At 40.9% G+C, this 23,916-nt stretch overlaps 1 protein-coding gene across 7 annotated transcripts in view; it reads right to left on the reverse strand.

Annotated features, from left to right (window-relative positions):
* Positions 1-23,916, reverse strand: part of ptprsa (protein tyrosine phosphatase receptor type Sa) — a 228,068-nt gene that overhangs the window by 86,002 nt on the left and 118,150 nt on the right. For all 7 annotated transcript variants that reach the window (XM_061738512.1, XM_061738513.1, XM_061738511.1 and 4 more), the window contains one exon: positions 5,652-5,840. In XM_061738512.1, the coding sequence (XP_061594496.1) occupies positions 5,652-5,840 (189 nt within the window). The remainder of the gene's footprint in view (positions 1-5,651; positions 5,841-23,916) is intronic.

A 23,916-nucleotide genomic window follows, 5' to 3' on the forward strand; every position in this document is an offset into this window, starting at 1 on the left:
TCTGCACATGTGAGGAGTCCTTTGTGATGCCAGCAATCAAGGATCCTGTCACTGGGGGCAAGGTTCTGCCTGGTTTACATTGGCTTTTAAATTTATGTTATTTTATGAAGAGCTTATGTTTTACGCTTTGCTTTGCTTGTGTTTAAGTGAATAAATACATTGTAATAGAAGTTTTTAATAGTATAATAACCACACTTTACATACAAACTATTTACTTTAATGTTGAAAAAGTCAACATTTTATAAAATGATTAATCACTGTTCGGATCATTGTATAAAACATTCAAGTGATAAGAAGTCATTTATTTTCCCATTTATTAAAATGTTTTAATATCAATATGCCCTAAAAAGAAGCATTTAGCAACTATGAATGGTGTAGGGTCCACAGATGTACCTATTTCAGTGAAAGATAAGGATTATTAACAAACCAGGCAAAACCAAAGTGACATATTAATAATTTCTGTTAATAGTAAGTCACAGAATCGTGGGTAAATCACAAGACAAAGGGACAACAGGGCTCTGGGAAGGTGACAGTGTTATAGAGTTAGAGTTTTATTAGAGGCTGCAGGAAGCTGGTTTACTCGGCTTTAGCTGAGATGAATTTAGTTGGGGGTTAAGAGGTTATCGGTTAGAAGTTAGAGGTTGAGGTTAAAGTTAGTTTAAGGTTAGAGTAAGGTTAAGGTTAATAAAGCGGGTTTTTAACAGGGGAGTGCGGTCACAAGGACCTCATAAAGAAAAGAGTGACATAAGAGAGGCAATAAAATGAAAAAGACATGAGAAGAATAAAGTGGCAAAGAGTTCAGTGCAAAGGTTCGGAGGAAATATTAAAGAAGAAGAAGAAGAAGAAGAAGAAGAAGAAGAAGTTAGTCTGCTTTAATTACGATGAGGGAGATTATGCAGTAAAGATTTGTTAAAACTTTTCATTTTTAATAATGAAGTTTTAATAATTGAGGCACATGAAAAGATAAGATAAGGCTTGGCCAGTGAAGACCAGACGTCCAGGGGCGAGCTGTTATTCAATTTCTATGACAAATCCACCTGTATTAGGTGCTTGTAACCTCACGGCCATAAGCCTCCCTTCTAAGCTTTGGTCATCCAGGGGTTGATCAGATTAGGTGACAATGACCTAAATATATCTCAACATGCTACCGTCCTTCTCACGTTATCAAATGTGGCATTAGATTTTCCCCCAGAACACCAAGCTGTTTTGGTCAACAACCTTCTGAATATATTAAAAAATATCATTGGAGGTTATAGTTTAGCCAGAGGCGGTCTGGCAGAGACATTGCACATCTGCATGGGAGGGGAATGGGGGTTGCGTGATTGGCTGAGTGTCAAAGTCAGACCACCCTCCAGAGGGCTTCTGGCTGACCTTCTCGTCTCTACATGCCCCCCACCCCCCAGGATCCTTGTGATATCGCAGCAGGTCTCAGGGAAAGAGAGGAAAAAACATCCCTATTGTTGCCACATCTGCAGAGATACCTGACTCTCTCCCTACAGCGGCTTAGGGAGATGGTCAAAACTCGCATTCCCAACATGCAAGTTTTTTTTTTTTTCATCCAGATTAAGTGTGACCGGACTCAGCGTGAGTCACACATGAGCACAAATCTGCGAGTAAAAGAGACCCATGTATTCTCAGATCATGATTTTAAACCTTTTTATTAAAAAAAAAGGACCTTAATCTTTATGAATACTCCTCCCTATCCTCTCACCGTCACTGTGTCCTGTGGTTAATCTGTTCTGGCTGACAAGGCCAGTGAGGGCCTGGGGTCTGCAGCCATGGGAACTCAGGGAGAAATGTCAGGCTCACTACACATCTCTAAAGGAGCTCTTCAGGGGACCTTGATGCAAATATCACTGACCCTCCGGCACAGCGTGCTCATGAACATAAGGAACCTGTCTGCCAGCTATTCAGCCACGTCCCAAACAACATCTAACATAATGAAACTTGTTAGCGTGATGCTATTTCTTTTTGTTTCCAGTTACTCCACAGGATGCACAACACCCGCGATTACCTGCCGCCATCACTGGACCAAAGTCAAACAAAATAGATGTGGAAGTTTGAAAGTTTTGAAGTTTCTTGAACCCAGATTTGCCTGTCCAGTTCAAATGTTCCAAGTTTCCTTCCCACATCTCAGTCTTCTGTATTCCACCATCAGGATCCAACAGATTATGAGTTACCTCCTGAGGCTTGAGAGCGCCTGATGTAAAAGACAACTCAGTGGGGCCCTGGAAACTGTCAACACCAATCTGGTGGACATAAAACCCCTGAAATATAATATGAATTTGTTAGGCCAGCTCTCCAACGCTTTATTACACAGGTGTTGATACTAAAACCAGGTGACCCAAGATAGCTGCTAGACGTTCAGGGATAGAAGGATATTGCACAGGCTTTTTTCTCATCAGCATAAATTCTGCCTAGGTACTGAATTTTCTAGCAAAACCATGAAAAAAAAAAAAAAAAAAAAAAGGCTGCACCACAAAACTCACATTACCTTGCAAGAGGCATATTGAAATAAGAGAAAGTAATTTCCTATATCCTCCTATAGGCAAATATAGTTTGAAATGTAAGTAAAATATACAAAGCTCGAAGAGGCCGGCTATGTTTTTGCAAGTCGTTCCAAAAGCCAGCAGGGGAGCGAGATTTGGAAATGTCGGGTGTGGGCCAAACCGGCGTTGGAAAAAAAAAATTATATATTTGGCCAAGAGCAGCAAGGTGACCCAGTCTGACTGGGATTGGAAGGTGTGGGTATAAAGTGGTCCTGCCGCGGCCTTCACCTGGAAATAAACTACAAGCTCTTTCTGCTGCTGTTATTCTGAACATTTCAAGGGTGTTTTTTAGGACTTTGAAGCTTTTATTGGGAGAAATTCATTTCAGCTGTTTAAAATCTGAATAAATATATAAAAGAAGAAGAAAAAAAAATGCTGGAGAAATGTGTTTATACCTCACAATGCCCCACCAAGAAACAGAAATGAGCTGTGACTGCACAAAAATGAATACTTTGGATTTAAAACAGAGTCCAATTATTTCCTCAAAGCCTACCGTCTTCTAATACAGCAGAGAAAAAGCTTAAAGGACATGGAGAGTGCAGCCGTGGAGCATAACAGAATAATATGGACAGGGAGAGTAAATAAAGCAACATTTATTTCAAAGGTAACCTTAGGGACCCCTATAATCAATCTGCCACAAACTACATGAAGGCTGTTTGAACTGTGTGAGTTTGTAAGACCTATTATGCAAATTAGAATTAATAAGGAGGATAGTGCCTCAAAAGAAAAAAACATCCACATGTAACTGAAAACTGTCCTACGAAAGGTGGCCCGCGGTGCCTCCTTAACTCGTACAGCGTCTCTTTGGTGTCAGTTCCAGAGCGCCGCAGGGGAAGAACATAAAGTTGAAGTTGATAGGTGAAGAGTCTGGGCAAAGCAAGGTAAAAAGTTGAGACGAAATAGAAGAAGGAGATAGGAAATGAATGGAAAAAGAGGACAAGGCTGGGGTAAGGGTGGGGGTGGGGTGGAGGGAGGGCAAGGGATTCATGCATTTTGGAAAGTAGTTTATATATGCCATCTGCTTCAAGGACAGGGTTTGCTTGATGAGCTTTGCATGACACTTACCAAACGTTTCTGAAAATGACAAAGCAAGGAGAAGTAAATAAAAGAGAAAGGAAGAACAACATAGTTCATTTTAGGTCAGGGTTAAATGTGACGACCAAACTTTAAAAGGAATTATTGTTTTTAAAGCTGTGGGGTTTTTTTCCACATAACCACAGTATACTACAGTAGGGTTCTTTTTAAAGTCAAGTTTTATTGAATTTATGAGGTATAAGTATAAGTATGGATTTTCTTTCCATATTCCTTTTTTATTATTTTGCTGTAAAATGTAACAGATTTAAATCTTATTTAGTCTATATTTATGGTGATTTAACTGTTATTATTTTGTTGTTTTTTTTACCACGTGCTATGGGTTAAAACCAAATGGCACATGTTTGAAGACTTTGCGATGTGGACTGAGACACATCTGAGTTTCAAACATCGATACAGACTAAAACCCTTTGGGAAAGAAACAGCAGCAGCAACAGTCTGTGTCAGTTAAACAGGACACACAAAGACACTTGAAGACATGAAAAGGACAGAGACAGATGACACAGTGGTTAGAAAACAGACAAGGAGCTACATTTCCTGGTGCAGAATCCCACATTGACCAGGTTAACAGAAGATTCGGGTTGTTTTATAGACTAGAACCCTTCCATCCCTTTCTCTGTCTCCTGTAACAGGTGCTGTAAAACTGATGTTTGGCCATCAATATTGTCAGGCAGCATATTGCAAAGGATGTTTTATCTTTTTTAAATTTCTGTCATGATCTACATTCTGCCATTGATTGTTAGTTTGCTGATCAAAATATGCCATATTTGGAGTTGCAATAAGACAACAGCAAGTCCCTAAAACGCACACCTGGCTAGTAATCATGAATAAAACTTGCCAATTTTTATATTAAACCAACACGTCTCACCAATGACCTCAAAGGCCTGACTGTTTCCTAAAAAAATAAATAGTTGATGATTGAAAAGATTAGCAAAAGTGTGAAAGTATCAATATTGGTGCTGTCCTTTGTGAAGGCTCTTCGTCCTAAAACTTGAGTTAGAAATACTGCTTTGCAGGCTGCACAAAAAGCTTCAAGGTGTATTGATAAAAAATAAATAAACAAATGCAGAGCATCATGATTTGAAAAAGAAAAAAAGGTCTGATATTATTAATGGTTTGAAATACTATACAGTAAAAGTTCACTTTAAACTGCGAGCTTCATTAAGTCCAAAATAAATCAAATCTAAAATTTAAAAGTGTAATACTGGACTGTGAATTTGCTGTATTCGGTAAGGCGTCAATAATGAGATGACAAATTGATTCTTTTGACTCCACGGCTTTTGAGGGCCACAACTAGGGCAGGAACTCGATGGCAACAGACTCTTTATTTAGTCATGTCTACCCTGATTTACGTTCGCTGCAACAAATCAAATGGGAGTCATTGGATTTTTCAAATGGTGACAAATCATCGACCTAAAATATCTACCCTTATAGCCCTGAGCCACTCCAGGACCTGCACTTAATTAGCTATATAATTAGACTTTGCTTTACTAGGCCTCTCAGTGGGCTTTAATCAATGAGAAAAAGACAACATTTCTACATCTGAGCCTTTTCAGTAAATGTGAACCTCTCATCGTCTGCTATGACACACTCGTGGGGTGCTGCAAATCATTCAACCTTGTTCTGCAAACTTCCAAACACATACGTTTTCAGGATGTTGACCACAAAATCCAGAATGGCTGCAACACCTTGACTTTATATGACAACTTGACTTAGCTGTCAACAAACGGTAACCAAATGTTAATTTCACATTTGAGTGTTTTTTTTTCTTTTTTCCCTTTTGATACTTTAAAATCTGTGTTTTTTCATCGCAATTCTAATTTCAGTTCAATCCAGAAATTATTTCTCAGGACACTCGATCAGCTGCAGTCCTGTAAGGTTAGCTAGCATGAATTTTCCAGGTTTTACCCATATTATCTGTTTAAAAGGAAAAAAAGAAAGAAAAGTCCTTAACCTGGAAAAAAAGGGGTGAAAAAAAGCATAGCTATATAAAGTTTGATCTGTGCTTACCTGATCGTAACTGTTTGATTCGTCCATTACTTGCACTGGGGTCTATGGGCAGGAAGTCCTTGTACCAGGTGATTTCTGGGTCGGGATTACCGCTGGCGGCACAGAGCATGGTGGCTGTCCGGGTGCGCTCCACCACTTTGAGCTGAGGGCCCATGTCAATGGTTGGGAATCCTGGTGGTACCAGATCCTCTGTGACAGGAAAGCAAAAAAAAAGGCACAGGAAGAAGTTGCATGAGTCCTCAGACCTGATCAAGATTCCAGATCCCTTTATTTCACATTTCTTTAAAAAAATTCAAAAATGAAATTATGTTTCACACTTCCACTGCTCAGTCAGGTGAGAAATTAAAATAAATGAAAAAATAAAAGTGAGAATAGAGTTCAAATAAATACTCGAAATAACTTCAAGTTCCCATTCCACACTTCTACTTGGTTTTAAGACTTTTTATACCCTCTTCTGCATTTTTGTATAGTTAAAATATGAAACCAGTGCATTCATTAATTTAAATCTCTCTAGTGTTTTACCTTTTCCACTTACTAGGAATTTATGGCCCCCTTCGGAAATCAAGTTTTATAAATAAGAATATATATGAAAATCAGAGCCACCAAATTAGTCAACAGAAGGGAAAAAAAAGACCATCTAATAATCAAATTAACTCTGGGAGTGGATTGGTAAATAAAACAGATGGGTACAAAGTGTCAACAGAATCCAATGTGTCAGCTTACCTGTATGCACTCATCTTAAAGTAGAACATCTACAGCCAGTGCAAACATATTTTAAGTTAATAATTTATCCTCCAACACATAATAGGAGTTTTCTTAGCTGTCGTACAGATTCAGAGCTTTAAATAAGCCTTTGAACAAAAGCAATGTTTAGCCTCCAGTTTCTGCAGTTTATTCATTTGACTAATTAACCAATCTCCACAGAATTTCACATAAATAAAAAATGTCCTCTTGCACACCAGGATCATTATGCAGTGCTGCAGGAATCCTTTTTTTGGATGTATATATTTTTCCAGTCACAAAAGATTTACTTTGGATTTATTATTTGAATTAGATGAATGGAAATATTTTACCATCAACTATTTTACCGTCGCTCACAGAGAAATATGTGCATTCTGGATAGGGAAGGTGTTTATATCCAATATAGCCTTAAAACAATATACCAAGTGAACAATAAGGCTTTTTTACAGTTAGCAAGACCAACCTTAATCCAGAGGATTGGAGAGCTGTCTCCATGGCTACTATCATATTTTTTCCCATTAAAAACGATGTATTTGTCCAATGTTCCAAAGGAGATGTATTTCTACACCACATTGTAAAAAGTTCTAAATCAATGTCTCGATATACCAGAAGATAATCATCAGCAGGGGAGGCAATAGGTTGAGACTTAATGCTATTTGAGTGGAGAAGCCCGGTCAATCAAAATTTCTATCAACATTCCTCAAGTTTAGTCAAATAAATGAGATTTGAGTTAATCCAAGATTCCACAGAGCCCTGCAAAGCCACCGCTCGGTTGAGGCCCCTTATGACTCCCAAAAGTCTGTGTGTGAATACTTATGAGAGATGTAACTGACCACATTTGACAAGTTTTCACAAAAAGTTACAAGGTTTTGTTTTTCTTTTGTTTGTGTGTTTTTTTTTCTGTTGACTGTTGATGTTTTCAATCGTTCTTCCTATCGCAACTTTAACAGCATCCTTCCAAAAGGCGCTTCTTTAGATAGAAACACAAGCCCTGTGGTTTCCTCGCAGCTAATAATCATGCATGATTGAGTCATTATTTCACTTTTAAGAGATGACAGTGTAGTGCACTCTGTGGTCATAGTTATCCACCCCGCCGTCTTTGGGCAATTAGTCCCATGGGTCAAATTGCCTGATCTCCGCACCAACTGGAGCCAGAGTAGTGATTCATTCTCAGATGACAAGGGCTGAGGGGGAAGAACCCAGAGCTGTAATATGCATCTGAAGCCCAAGGCCACATCACAAATGAGAGAGGATTGACTGACTGAAATCGTGGCCAGTGGCACAGCAGAACTCATTTTGCAAGCCGATGACCTCATGTCCACTTTGCAGACATCACAGTGGTCTTGCGCTACATTAAGGGAAATTAGGACATCAACTTGAATTGTAGTTTGACTGCAGGGGGGGGTATTGACATGGCTGTACATCATATCCTGCTGACAGAATGGCCACTCAGGACTGCCCCACCTAGCAGGCAGTTTTCTTGTCTTATTTTTATTCTTGCTTTTTTTTTTTCTACGTCTCGTCTCAGTTCTGTACGAGTGCCCAAGAATTCTTGTTGAGAAGATGACCCACCAACAAGGCCCCGTGGAATTACCTTCGACCTCTCCTTGTCAAAACTTGGGCTAACTATTTGAAAACCTTCTAGTCTTGCAAACTATTATCTCATTTCAAGTCAAATCATTGAAGCATTTCAATATGAAATGTTGTACTATTGCACTCTGGGACTTTGTAGAGAAAAATGGCACTCAAGTTTTAAAATTTTAAATTATGGAAGTTGTGGAAAATAACAGATTTAAAGACAGAAGACAGAAACAGATGGACTCAAAACTAGGTTTAGAAAGGTTGCCTCCGAGGCTGACATCACTGTACAATGACTATTATAAATATTTCAATGGTATGTTGAGAAAGAAAAAAAACATGAGGATTTACGCTGTTTTAGGTTTGGAGCTGTATCCTCTCCATCACTTATTAATGACCACACTTGTATAGTATCTTTATACCAGCTCCAGTACAGCTCTGACTAGGGCTTACACTCCGCTTTGCAAATTTATAAAATACGTTCTTACAAACACCCTCTTCTGTGTGTCATAAATGATCTATGTATAAGATACTATCAAAGGTGCAACACTCTGGTATCCCTCTAGCTGGTTCTGCCTGGTGGAGAAGCGTATCCGCAAAAGGTACAAACAGCACCATGCACATAACAGCTGATGCATTTGATGTTACTGGGCCCATGTATAAGTAAGATCATTCTTAGCAAGACTTCATGGTAAGAAAACATAACACCGAAGCCTACACGCACCACTTTTGAGTACTAGAATAATGGATTTGAGACTAATGTACTGAATTGGGCAAGAGAAAAGAGGCAAAAAGAAAAAAGAAAAAAGGTGGATGAACTAAAAAAAAAAATGGACCTAAACAGCAGTGAACAAAAAGCAGATATGGTGTATTCATGGATAGATTACGCGATCGTTACAGCTGCTCTGACCTGATACAGCACCAGCAGGCTTTCTTGAATAAATGACACGTATGCTGGCTGCTCGGGTCCCTGGGAATCGAGTCTGATACCATCTTTCGTCCCGTAGCTTACAGGCTCTTTCAATAAAGGCGGTCATGCAAAAATAAATAGATCACTCGTCGAGGGAGTGTTACTTTAGGGTTAGCCAGCCTGACTGTGAGCGGAGGGTAGGGGGGGGCGACAGATGACATGAACTGATGACATGAACTGATTGTATCCCAGTACTCCCAGAGGGCCAGTTTCCCCATAATGGCACAGTGATTGCATTTCTATGATTTGTAAACTTGGTGATGGCTGATCTGCACAGGCCAAATAGAATCAATTCTCATGGACTATTGGTCAGCGACGATATTGCTGTCTGATTTGTTGGATGCAGCTTTTGTCAGTTGGGCCAACAATCACCGTACTGGCGCACTATGACATCCGCGCCACAGCTCCAGCTAAAGCAGGCTTTTACTGCACTAAAGCAGTCAAAGCAATATTTCATTCACACAGCAACCAATACAAACATTGTGCACCATATTCATTGAGATATAACAGTCAAACATACTTCAATACCAAATATAGTGAGTCCTATCTATGTCTACCTGATATGAACATTTAAAACAATGCTTCCATTAGGTCAGGTGAACCTCCTTACAGGCCAGATGGAGACACTGAGAGAATATGAGAATATTATTTTCTTTGGCTTTTGCTTTGATTTAATCATTATCCATAATTGTCTTTTATTTCACTTGCCATTTAATATAATTACACCAGTGACAGGTGTAAAGCCTTTAATCAGCCTCTGGTTAGCAGTGCCCAGTTTTAATCTGCTGACTCATGCCTGCTGTTGCTCTTTTCTTTATTTATTTATTTTAAATCATAACCACTTTCCTGTCTGTCCTTTAGAGTCATTTAACTTTGTCAAATAATTGCGTTTCGATTGGTTCGCTGTTAGTAAACCATTTCTTAAAAAATGTAATCGCGCCTCTGCACAAGAGCTGGGAGTTAGTTCCACATGTGAGGAGTATAAAAGCCTCGCCGTGTTCGGTCGTAACTCTGGGCACAGAAAGTGGGCGTGGCCCTGACGATCTGAGGGTTCTGGTTGGTTTATATTTGGACCAGGAGATCAGAGATGGCATTTTGGCCGGTCCGCAACTATGGAAGCCACAATTACCACAAACCCCGGCAGGTTATTACTTAGCATTGATTATGACTTTATACCGTACGTTGGCATGATCAACACTGCGTATGTCATTTGTTTTTCAGTGATGCCAACATCAGTGCCTTCAAAACCACTTGTTCTGATCCATTAATTATCTCCCATGGTAGAGAGTTAGACCAAATGATGAAGGGAGGGAGAGGCTGGGTCTGCTGCAAAGTGCCATGATGTGCTCCGCCACATCCCGCCCCGATTACTCATATTATTATTTTCACTTACTGCGATGATTTAATTTCATCAGCAGCTTAATCAGGTTAACTGATTACCGAGCACCGTAGCTCACAGACACAGGCTTTATGCAAGCTCGTGCACTAATACCACAGAGGGACTATGGGGACAGAGGCAAAGTGAGAAAGCAATGAAGGGCAGAGAGAAAGATAGAGGGGGCGAGATGGAAAAACGCAAGTACGAGCTATGACTAGAAGTTAACTGAAAAGAGGATAATAAATATAGTGAAAGTGGACAAAGAAAACCAATGGTGCAGTCTCTTTCACACGGAAAGAGTCTGGAGAAATCAGAAGTTTAACTAATAGGCAGAGCCAGCTGCTCAGGCTCGAGACAATACAGTTTCATTTGCTCTTGGCTCCACCACAGCCACAAGTGTTCACATCAAACAGGCAGCCGGGCACAAGGAGGAATGCCCATTATTTTATCACATGGCAGTACAGACCGGGTGCTCCTGGAGTCGTTTTCTAAAAACCAACAAACCAACTCCAGTCAGTGTACCGGCTGCAAAAACGGTCGGGCTTCTACACCCAGCGAGCGCCAAACAGTTGCAACCAAATGTTTTTCATCTTAATGACTCGTACATCTGACAACTAAATCCAAGAAAAATGTGGCTCCTTGTAGGTCCTTGACATTATTGGCTGCTTTTAATGATGTGGAAAAGGTTTGCTCGGGACCTATTTGTGTTGTCGGGTAAAGTATCTCAACCCCACCAGCTAAAGAACGTAATATGTGAGGTATATCTCCCCACGTAAAGCAAACGGAAGCTAAAGAAAATGTTGTACTTTCAGTTTCCGCCATTCAGCCCTCCGTAGCATTCTTTGAATTCTGTTGGTAGAAAGATTCCTGCTGAACTGTTCAGGGATTATACAAAAGAAAGCAAGGGATAGGCGGCACAGAAAGGAGACAGAGAAGAATAGCAACACAGTGGAAATCTAATCACACCGTCTCCGGCCTCTCTCCTGATAGCCATCTCAGCTGAATAAGGGTCATTATACAGCCAGAGCTCAAGCCCAACCTCCCTCCCCTGCTCCCAGATGGACGTCTCATGTCCTATTGGTATTCTCCACACCCGCCACGTCTAGCAAACAAGGGCAATATTTACATCCAAATATCCCCCAAAAACACAACCCAAGAGGAGCAGACTGGAAAATCAAATGAGAGAAAGGAGGAGGGGCAGAGAAGAGGAATATTAAAACAGGATAAGTGACAGACTGAAAAGGCGTGCACACTGCATTCACAAGACAACTCAAGCGACACTAATTCTGAGCAAAATTAGCCCGGTTTTTCCTTTTCACTGGTGAACCCGCTCTCTTTGTCGATGTTTTGGAGACATTTATAGACATAAATAGTTTACTTAAGAGACAAACTGAAGTGCCACTTGCCCGTGCGCTCAGAGTGTCGGCTGGAACGGGCTCCAGCAGCATGTGAGCCGCTACGTGATGAAGTAGTTGACTATTGGATGATTGAACTGCATTTAATACGTGTATGTTAAATGCTACTATACCGCTGCTGTGGAAGGAGCAATAAGGCAGTGTGAAGAAAGAGGTCACAGGTTTTCAATCTGCTGCACATTTCATTCTTGTAATGCTTTGTAGTTTTGGCAACTAAATGCTAAAAAGACCTGGGATGTAAATATCTGAGAGTTATAGAAAAAAGGAAATCTGTTTGGTATTCAGACTTGCCATTCAGACAGTTCTGAATGAGGTGGACCATTTGATACGAGAGTTTGATCACATTTGAGAGCCGGAATAAAACGAGGAAAGAAGGTGATGCTAAAACAAAGAAGTATAATTTTATGTGGATATCAAATCCAGAACCTATGAGCAGCTGATAACCGGGCCACTGAGTTGAGACGTAACGAACACGAAAATTAAGGGCAATACATTAATAAATGAAAACCTACAGTATATCTTTTGCCAATTGTGATTTATTGTTTCTTTGTTTGCCTGAAGATAAGGCCACATCAATTTGTCGATATAAGTTACATAGTGATGTCTTGATGACTTCAAAGGAAATACCTTCTTTCAATGTGAAACTTTAAATGTAAGACTTTAAATTCTTTGGGCTAAGCTAAGCTTCCTCGAACCTTAATTAAAATTTTTCCACTCATTTAACGTAAAAACAGAACGCAAGACGAGTGCTCATCCATCGTTTAGCTACAGCACTCTTTAAGACGGAACAAAATCCCATTTTTAGCAGGTTTTAAAAGCTTTAGGAAAGTTGTTTTGTGCTCAAATGTGTATTTTTTTTCCCATCTTCAAATACAAATGTGGGAAAGCAGGGTCCAGCCTTTAAAAAATACAATAAAAAAATTTAAATGAGTGGCAACCCGGGTTGATTCCTTGACGTGCTCGGCCACCATGATGGACCCAGCACAGACATGAGAGGGGAGTCATGTTAAAGAATAGCTCCAACGATCCCTTGATTACGAGGAAAAGAGGTGATGTGGTGTTAAAAAAAAAAAAAACTTCAAAAAAAAGGTACAAAAAATTCTGTTTACCTGTCTCAGCAAGAGGGAGTTTATTGAATACCCATCTCCCACACAAACACTCGCATGCACACGCACACACTGTCTCTCTCTCTGTCTCTTTTTCAGTCTTGTCAGGCTTCTGAGGTGTCTGGGGTAAGACAAGCGAACTCCAGGGGAGACAGGAGATGAGGCCGGGGCCATTAAAGGAAGTACCTCCTTGCAGAGAAACGTCAAGCAGTCAGGTCTGGTTTGGTGGTGGGTGGCTCTGAGTGTGTGTGTGTGTGTGTGCATAAGTGAAAGGATGGGACTGTGTGAGTGTGTGGAGGTGCAGTGGGCACCTTGAAACCTAACTTTAGTTTATGACACAGTCTAGGTGACAGTGCTGCTGTATAAGGATTTTTACAAGGTAAAATGTCCACTTACATTAAAGAAAGAGAAAGTATTTTTTCAAAAGGATTTCTTCTGCACTCACTGTGATGAAAACGGGGGGCTTAATGAACGCTAACACCCTCAACTCATGCAGTGTGGATCCTGGAAGATCTCTGTGCTATACTTAATTAATGATGACACTGATGAAAATGTGCAGTTTGACAGCTTACTGGAGCACAGCACATTCCATAAGTTCTGCAACCATGTTGGAGTCATAAATAATGTTTGCAAAAATAAGTCTAGAAATATTGTAAACAGCTTGGAAGATTCATCTACCCTTGGGTCAATATATTCACTTTACCACTGCTCATCAGTAGTACCCGGTGTGCGGAAAATATGGAATAAAATTGCGACTGCATCAGGAAAGCTGTAGTGATGTTAAAAAAAAGTGCATGAATTTGAGAACCACTACTGCAGGTGTGTTATTACAGTTTTGCAAGTTCCGTGTCCAAGAAAGGTTTGCATGTGACTGCGAATCATACGAGTACAGTAAGAGATAAAGCAGGACCAAGCAAATCAGTGCTAGACAAACAGACAAACAAGAGAGGCAGGCTGGAGAACTGCAAAACCAAAACAGCTAATCTAACCTAATACTGAGACTTCAAATCACACACCACCAGTGGGATTGCATTAGTATTAGATGGAGGTGGGTGGGTGTTCCTGGCGGAGGGGCGCAAGGTTACTGTCTAGGTGGGCCATTAGTGAAAACAAGCCACTAATGACATGTTTGGAGGCATCTCTGTTGAGCAGAACAACAATTATGAATATGCAGTTGCTTGAAATGAGCAGAGGACCAGTTGGGCGAGTGTGCCTCACAAATTCTTAAAGTCACTTTGAGACTTGGAAAAAAACAAAACAAGCAGATGTGACAGTAAGGGTCAGAAAGGATGAGAGCTTCCTCTGCAGTGACAACAGTTGGAGAGTCGGATAAATAAGCCTGTTTTTTTTTTCTAGCGAAAAAAACGACAACAACACAAAACTGGAGAGGTTGTTGTCAGAATACTGACAGGATGAATGGAAGGCAGGAAAAGCGGACAGAACGCCTTGGTGGGTGGTTTGTGAAAAGATAATAATAATAATAATAATAATAATAATAATAATAATAATAATAATAATAATAATAATAATAATAATAATAATAATAATAATAATTATTATTATTATTATTATAATGAATAATAAGACAAAAAGAAAAAATGTGGGGTCGTGAGCGCAGGGGAACGACAGCTTAGACAATAAACAGTTGGTTGTGTTGTTCACCTTTATGGGCCAAGGATTGCAGTGTCTGTTTGTTTTTTTTAAATATGAACAGCTGCTGTTAAATCCAGTAGGATACTGGCTGCTCTCCAGGACAGAAGCTTTGTAATCATGAAAAATTCCCGTGTCGCATTTCCAAACTCTCCTCTCTCTCAAAAACTGCCATCTTAGCTCTCTTTCTGACAGATTCGCTGCATATCTTCTTAAGATTTACCTAGCATAAAATATAACTCGTGTTTAAAAAGACTTGAATATTTACCTTGATTAAACATTGTGTTGTCTACCTTGTTTGAGGTGTATTACTAATTTAGAGTCTTGTAAAGTCTTCTCTACTCCTTTTTAGCTGGAGTGCATCCTCTGGCCCAGGACGAAATGCTCATAATTGGACTGCCAAGCTTCCCATCCAACCTTTACATCAAGCAGGGTAGTAATGGCACTTGTGAGACACGCTAGACTTTTAAGTCTTATCAAATGCCAGTCCTGCAGTAGCCACAGCAGGACCCCTGTGTTGTACGACTTCAGTCACCTGGGCTGCCGGCTGATGCATATGCATGAGCCTGGTGGTCCAGGCCATTTCTCCTCCCTCTTCTTTATGCATGAGCTGGGTCACTCCAAAAGTCATCACAGTTTCCACAGGAAGCACCTTTTTCTCCCAGCTCTCATTTGCTGTGAAGCAAAAAAGCCCTACCTCATTCCGTCCATTTAAATTGTAAAATACCTCATATGTAGAGCAAAAAAAAAAAAGGCCATTATAAATCTAAGCATGATTCAGAGTTGGATTGTTCTTGCTGTCTTGTCGTTTGTTTGACGGAATATTTCACAAACAAACATACCACCTGTGCAGGTGCATTCTGCTCAGCTGTAAATCGATGTGCATATATGAATACTCTGAACAGCAGTGACGGCAGAAATTAACTGGTTTAAGTTTATTCTTTCTTTTTTTTTTAAATGCAACAATATCTCATGCACAAAGAAATACTGGTAAAACATTTTTAAAATGCAGGCAAAGCCAAACAGTCAGTTATTTTGTGTGTATTCTCCTGATGCATTTTTGGATTGGTAATATTGAATTCAGCAGACTTACATTGGCATTTTTGTCATATTCATACATGGCACATGGCTGTTTCAATGGCAATATCTATTACAACTGTCTTTTCCAGAGATATTATATGGAAAAAGACTTATAGTGGGTATAATATGCTAAATAAATCTTCTGCCACAGATTACCAGCACCAACATTTACTTACCTTTCATGCTCAAAACAAATCTGATACACTGATTTAATCTCCTGTCCAACTCTTCATTACAAAACTATTTTTATAAAATGTGTCATATTTCCCCCAACCCCCTTTGCCTATCAGTCTATTTTCTTCTCCTCTTCGGCGTCTCATATTAGCCACCTTTGAACCACCTTTGGCCAGATGTCTCGGGTAGCCGGGGCTGCTCTTCTCGGTCAGTGATCATATGAAACTGATGGCAAAAGTTCAAGAGTCGGCAACCTCTGACAAAAAGCAAGCTCCTTCCACTCATCCAACTCTGTCAACAGCTCCACGATTCTCTTTCCCTCGTTCTCCTTTATCTTTCTTTCTACCACTCTTCATCCTCCAATCACATCTGATTAAAGCATCACAGGTTCTGGGGATCAAAGGATTTAGTGGCCATAAACTCTCATCTAAGTGAATTTCCTCTAAAGGGAACTTTATAGAAGAGAGAAATATGAAAGATAGAATGCTGATAGGAGTCTGGCAAGCACAGAAATGCCAACATTGAGGCAAAAAGCGGTCCATGGGGAGGAAAAGGTGAAAGGTTTCAGGTAGAGATAGCTGCTGTGTGTGGAAAGAGTACTGGAGTCACCGGAGGACAGAAAAGGGGATATTTCCAGGGAAACAACACAAAACTTCTTAAGCTTCCAATAAGTGATCATGGGCATGAGGGCATTCGCCAATCAATGTGTTGTGTGTGCTATTCCTGCCCTTCAAGACGAACCAATAACACGAAGAGTCCCAGCTCAGCACGGAGAGGCACCTCATAAACTCCATCGCCGAACAAAACAAGACATTTCCTCCTCACACAGCCAACGAGCATCCACAAAAGGAGTAAATGTCAAAATATGTGTTTTCACAGCTGTGCAAAAGAAGAACAAAAAAACGACCATTTGCAAGTAAAAGAAGTTCTTTCGCTGACCTGCTTACAATTGGAGACGCGTAAAAAATGGGTTGGCTGGTGGGAGGTAATCTGCAGATGGATGTAGACCCTAACAGCATTAAACTAATGTATTATTTACAGGTGGAGGTGGTGAGTACTTGTGAATGAGAATCGACTCGTTTGTCAGAGAATAGGCAGATAATACTATTGAGAGAGCAGCTCAATTTGGACTTACAATAAAAGGAGTCAGAGTCTGCGCTCCGTTAAGGGAGTCATTTGTTATTTCTTTTCAGTCAGTTTCAAGCATTCATTAACTTGCAATTTGGTGCCTGCTTTTGTCCCGCCTCGGCCTACACGCTGAAACCACGCATTGGCTTTGCAGTAAAAACGGACGCTTCCGCCTTCCCCATAACACCTGAACTGACAAACACAACTAAAGTCCAGTAAAAGATGCACATTATGTACATGCTATTTTTCCTCATTTTTATCAGATTCAGGTGTATTTGTCCTCCAGCCTCTTTGCTTTTTGGGCTCCCTCCCTCCATTCCTGCTCCACCTATAGGTGTTGGAGACGAGTGGTGGGAGAACAAAGGTCATTTCAGAGGCAGCAGATCTGTTGCCGATACTGCCAAGCTTATTCTTCACTGTCTCATTACCGTTTGGCCACTGCCTGCCTCCTGGCTCTCTCTCTCTCTTTCTTTGTCTCCCATTTTCCACCGTGCACGCGTGTGCACATACACACACAGCTCAGACATAAACACTCCACAAACCAAACACTCTTTCATGAGCCAACTGTCCACCGTGAACGCACTTCAGGAAAGACCCGTTCTCTCTCCCTCGCTCCCTCGCTCCCGTCCTCTCTCTAACCCACACCTGCTCTTGTTTCACTGTGTTTTATTAATATTTCATCCATTCTGTGCCCTGGACTCACCTCCTCCTCTAAAATTAACAGAGCGGAATAAGCATTCAACCCTCTGACTCTACAGAGGCCTGTATTTGCACTACAAATACATACGAGAGGAAAGAAACTGACCATCACCTAATCAATGCCAAAAGAATAAATAAAATGATGCACAAACCAAATAAAAGCACCTCATTGGAATATTGGGAAAGAAGAGTTCTGTGCTTTCCTTTTTGACAAGTTATAAAGTTATCTTTCAGAGTTTCAGTGGGTCACAAAAACAATAAAAAAGAGGTCATGAAATAAACCAATAAAGCCAAAGAGGATTGAAACAAGTCACGACACATTCTAACGCCATTTCACAGTTTGATGCATCATTCAGGAGGATTCAGAATCCAATTAAATCATTGAGAATGCCATTAAAATTCACCATAACTTACTCCGTCAGACAGAATGCAGACAGTCTGATCAAAAAGGTAGGCAGCCCTGCTCATGTGTGTTTTGGTAGCGGCGGCGTGTCCTCCGAGCCCGACCGCAGCAGGGCTGCTTCGTGACATGGCCGCAATCCATCTTCAATCCATTTCCAATCAGCAAATGAAAAGCTACACGTCGCTTGCTCTGACCTAAAGCCAGTTTTTGCAAATATATGAATATTAATTCATCACATTTACCACATCTTCCAAAGAGAAGATCTGGGTGGACATAGAGCTGAAATGAAGAAATATACAAACAGTAAGGGGAAATTAGGTGTACGTTTGCGCCACAGAGCGTATCCACAGAGCGAGTACACAAAAGTGAGCTCAAACTTAAGAATGTCTGCCTCAAAAGCTACTCCACCTGACACAAAGACAGAGTTTGGGCTTTAGTTTTTGTTCTTTTTGGATGAAAAAGGGAAACTTGAACATTAAATTAGAATTAATCAATCCCTTGGATTCCTCAAGAAGACACCCTGGATGGCTTAAGACTCCAGCTGACTAAAGGACGAATGCTCAGAATCCCAGAGGTGACTCTGCCTCACCTCTTACACGGCAAAACACTCACTGAAAGGAAGAAAATAGGATATGTTGGAAAAGAAAACAAAACATCTCCAGAGTACGCTGCCTTTGTTGTCGGCCCCTCTGCGAGGAGCTTTTTAGAGGATTGCGTTGAAGTCTTTGTGGAGCCAGATGGCCCCCCGATCTTAGGTATTCAGCTGCAGCAGTGAAGTCAGCGCCAACGAGGTGTCACGGTCGATGCTGAACGCACCCAGCCGTTGCCCGTGCACGTGCAGAAATGCAGCAGAAACAACAGATTAAGTTTTGTCATTGTTACGGATAAGTTAAGAAAAAAGATTACTGGGATCCAGTTTATGGATAAGACAACATGCTTGTATGAACAAACGTCCTGGCGTGTGCACATATTTCTGTGGATATTAGTGGATGAAAAGTGCATTTCTGCTGCATGTATGCATGTCTCTAACAGTTCAGAAACACCCACATGAGGGGGTGTGTGTGGAGAACAGTGTGCTGTTAATAATTTCATTTCAACACCGAGCAGATCCCCCATGCTGTCGTGGTAAATGAGTTTTCACAGAGGAAGCTTTACGGCGCCATACGAGGGTGGACTGACCGGTGGCTCTGCATATTGCCCACATAGATGGCTGTACACTTTTCCATCAAGACTGCGTGTATAATTACCGCCTCATGGTGTTACTCGTGTTTTTTGTACTGTCAGAGTGTTGGACTAATGATCAAGCCATGCATGTTTGCTCAAAGTTATGTTAATGTGTGTTTGGGTTTCATTTCATGTCATTATTTACTCATTCTTGCTTTTAATTCACATGTTACACACAAGCCTTCCCCATACATGGAATTTCCAACGCTGCGATACATCTATACCTGTGGTTTTATTTATTCGTTCATCTATTTATTTACTTCAGCATTTCTTTCTGCAGGTGCGTTTGAGTCCATGTGCATGCAACTACCCTTTCTTTCATGTTTGTGCCACAATTTTCTGGCCGAGTCACCCGTCATTCGAATTTTCCAATCTCTCCAAATCCCAGATCACATCCCCTCTGTTTACTTGGAAACGTGTCCCGTGTGCCTTGTCCTATATCTCACAATCCTTCGCCAGGTTCCAGGGGCCAGTGTTCAACCACAGCTCAGCTCACCTTCTCTACATTGCCAATCATTTCCATCACTATCCCATAAACTCACAACAACCTGAGGTCGCTTTACATTTCTCATGCTGCTGATTTCTTTTATTCCCAGTTCTAATTGCATTTTCTCACTACACTACTCACTTTTATTTTGCCATTCTCAGATTTCTGCATTTTCATGACTAAGTTTGCATATTTCTCTTCTATCCCTGAGTACATTTACATGCACTAAACAGAAAGTCGAATTGTTGCCTTAATCTGACCGATATTGAAGTTTCAAAAGGCATGTACACACTTTAGCCGGGCTGTAGTCGAACCGAACTGAAGCTCTTGAGATCGAGCTGTTAGTGCCAGATAATGCGATCGTATTTCGAGTTATTCCGGCATGCATCCCACGCTTAGCCGTGCTAGGGATTGCCCCAGGACTCCCACTTCCAGAAGTGACGACACCGCCAAAGCCGGAATATCAACACAGTAGAAGAAGAAGAAGAAGAAGACAAACAACAAAGAACAACAAGAACCGGAAGAACGCCAACGCAAAACTGTCACCTGTGGTGCCACCTAGCATCGCAGAGTCGAACACACCTCACTCAATAATCGATAGTTTTCTCACGCATGTATACTTGGATTTCCCAGAAACTCTACTTTAATCCTTAGCTACATTGTTGCCAATAGCTTCATTTAGATTAGTGCTGGGCGGTATGACCAAAAATTTATATCACGGTATTTTTCAAAATTATATCGGTTTCACGGTATATCACGGTATTTTTTTTTTCATGCACAACTGGGTGTTAACCACATTTTCTAATGATTTGGAAAGGAAGTGCTGCAGTAAATTGGCTTAGAATGGCCTATTTTACTGTCATGAGGAGGATGCATAAATCAAATAAATTTGATTTAGGCATGCTTTTCAAAGAAAAAAATCTTTTACAAAATTACAAAGTAGAAAATATTTATTGAACATAAAAAAACTGAACATTTTTTAATTTCCCAGCATTATGTTGTTTTGGTTCCACCTCCTGGTGAATGTTAGGTAAAATTCTTATGTGGTTACTTTTTGGTTGGCCAACGATTTATGTTTGTGGTGCGCAACTGTTACGGGAGCGGCCAGTCTATTTCCTTATATTACAACGCCGTTATTAATTGTTCGTTTTTTTCCCCACTTATTCCACCGAACACCGAAAGTGTTTTTTTGCCATTTTCGGCCGAACAATTTCGGTTACCGAACAATCGGTGCATCACTACTGCTAAACAGTCCCCTCACAAACAGTGTCCAGCGGCACTATGTTCCGCCACGCGGCGCTACGTTCCGCCACGCCGCGCGGCGTTCCCAACGTTGTGTACGCTACTGTACATACTCACCGGTATTACGGTATATGAAAAATTCATATCATGAGAAAAATAAACACCGGTATTCGGTATGAACCGGTATACCCCCCAGCACTAATTTAGATGTCCATGTAACCACACTGAATGTCTCCATTTTGATTAAGCTTCTTTCCCAGATTCCTTCCAAATATCGATGCGTGAACCCCAACCTCATTAAAGATAGAAAACAGAGGAACGTTCTTCTTTTCATAAGACACTTGCGTTTTAAATTCAGCCCCATCATCACACTCTCATCTCTCCCTCAGCGGGTCTTGCCTTGGCAGGAGAGCTGCAATCGTCCTCCGGGCTCTAGAGGAAAGCTTGTCGAGATGATTCCAATAGCATTTAATTTTTTTCCCTCTTTGCGTAGACTGATCTAGAGTTGTTCTGTGCTCTTCCTGAAGGCACGTTCACAAGCCCAAACTTGTAGTGAATGATAGTATTAGTGTGCTTGTTCCCTCCTGTTCAGTTGAAGTGCTTGTCCATCATATCAATGCAAGGACCTTTCCAAACCAGGCTTTTAGAGAGCTCCATAAACAAACTGGACTCTCTTTTGTTGGTCTTGTGGAAGGCATTTGCATCTGCGGTGAGATGGAGGTGCATGTTCACGTTAAATTTTAAAATTATTCATAATGATATTCTTGTAGACACATTCGGAAGATTATGGCATGCTTATGCTTCTAAACCGTCAGAACTGCATTTGACACAGTTACCCCGGTGTGCTCATCATTCACACCGCATTCGCATTAAAGGCTTTCGTTCAGGTTTTACTTGTCTGAGTTTTCACGCGTTTTAAACACATTCACATTCTCTAACACCAGCTCCTGATCACTAACAGCTTGGATAACTGTAAGCCTTTTGAATTGTAATGAAGATTACGCTAAAGTAACAATCTTTGGACCAAGTGGTTTCTTCTTAGCCTCTCATCTGGGTCGCTATATGAAACTATGCATGAGAAAAGCTGGAGGTTAAAAACTGAGGCTTTTATTGTTTGACAACTTTGAAAGGATGGTACACGGTCTTTTTAACTGAACCATTGGAACGGTCTGGGTGCTGTTCGCCAGGCGTCCCTTTAACACCTACAGCTGGTCCATCATTCTGCAAACCTCTGCAGTAGCTCTGCTTTGTGATTTATTCCAAAGGTTTTGCTGTAAATGTCGAAGCGTTTCATAAGTTAGCTCCTTTGTATCTTTTCAACCTATCGTAGCCACTCAAGGCTTTCCAGCTACCTCAGATCTTCCGAGAGGTTTCTCTGAGACCCGAGGAGGCAATGACGCCTAAATGAAGGAACCGCCTGCCCCTGGAGGTGAGGAGGACTCCAATCATGCCCAACCTAAAGTTTCCACTCAAAACACATTCATTGGCTTTTAATTCTGTGTTTATTGATTAATAACTAATTCTAAAGCTTCCCTCTTTTATTGACAATTGTACTGCCCTCATTTTCTTTATGTGTAAATTACCACTCTTTGCTCAATGCCCGTTGTTTTAAATGTGTTTTACAATAAACCAGACTTGATTTGACCTGATTAAATAGCACTTAATGGTTTCATCTATAGGTTTCTATTCAGAATCTCTCTAAAAATAACTTTCAGTCAAAACAAAATGCTACATTTAAGCTACTGTCAGGGAAGATTGACCAAATCGAGTTAGAAAACATCATGTTTCATGTTTTTGCTCCGTTAATCCAGGATTTTCTGTTATGGAGGCTTACCCAAGGGTAGCATCTTCTAATATTACTCAGAGATTACTCTCAATAAATCCTGTTTAGTCCAAGAAACGTGTATGTGATTGACAGCACCGTGCGTAGTCACAAAGGTATATTTTTTTGAGCATTTAAGTGAACATGTCAATCCATATTTAATCAAGCCAGCTGTGTGAAACCTGGGTAATCTCTGCATCGGCACAACCTGGGGAGCTTTCTGGCACCCCATCATCTTAAATATCTGCCAGATCTCTGCTTTTGTTCAAATTATTGCAACCTTTTTACCAAAACCATCTCTTAAATACAGTTATTTGACATATTTTTCCCTTTGTTTCAAATCTGAATATTCAGAAGCAAAGAGCTCCCTCCCCTCAAACGAGGGAAACTATGCGGCTGGTTTCCCATAATGCTGCAGAAAGGCTACACTCAGGGCTGTAGAAAGCTTCTGGATTTGAGTAAATTGCTCTGCATTATGTTGTGTGTCCATCAGTAGCAAAACTCCTAGAGCTCAGCTCCAAATTGAACGGCACCAAAGCCGGGCTCCAGTTAAAAATTACTAAATAATCAACAAATCAGAACCCCCAAATACACGCTTCATTATCGTTACAAATAAAATCTGATTAAGGGGACTTGACATTGAATGTTTATCTTTCTTTGATAAATGACCTCCCACCCAGATTGTTCTCCAGTTTGCTCTCAAATCCGTTTCTCCTGTTTCACGAGTGATTAATATAATAGTGACTGCACACCTGAGGCCCTCGCACCCCTGTCAGCGATCCCTGTGTCTGCCTCTAACAACGACAAAAGCCAGGACGCTGGTGCCAAGCTGCCAGTTTGTGGTTGAGCATCCTCACCACACAAATACTGCCCACTGCACTGCCGGTGAATCTGACAGCCAGAAAACCCTCGCCGGTGTGCTGCCAGGCAGCCAGCCAGCAGTAACTCAGCATCATCCAGCCCTGGAAACAAGGCAGATGGCAGCAGGAGAGAGCAGAGGAGAAAAGGCAGAGAAAGGTAGAATAACTAAAGAAGGTACGCGCGCTTGCCTGCGATACCGTCCTCCGTGACCTCTGAGCTTCCCAAGCTCATCTACATCCGATTTCAACTACGGATCTCACACAGTTTTGTTACTTTACACCTGTTTTGCTGTGCGCGTTGGTTCGTG

Source organism: Cololabis saira, chromosome 13 (assembly GCF_033807715.1).
Source record: "Cololabis saira isolate AMF1-May2022 chromosome 13, fColSai1.1, whole genome shotgun sequence".
NCBI lineage: Eukaryota > Metazoa > Chordata > Actinopteri > Beloniformes > Belonidae > Cololabis > Cololabis saira.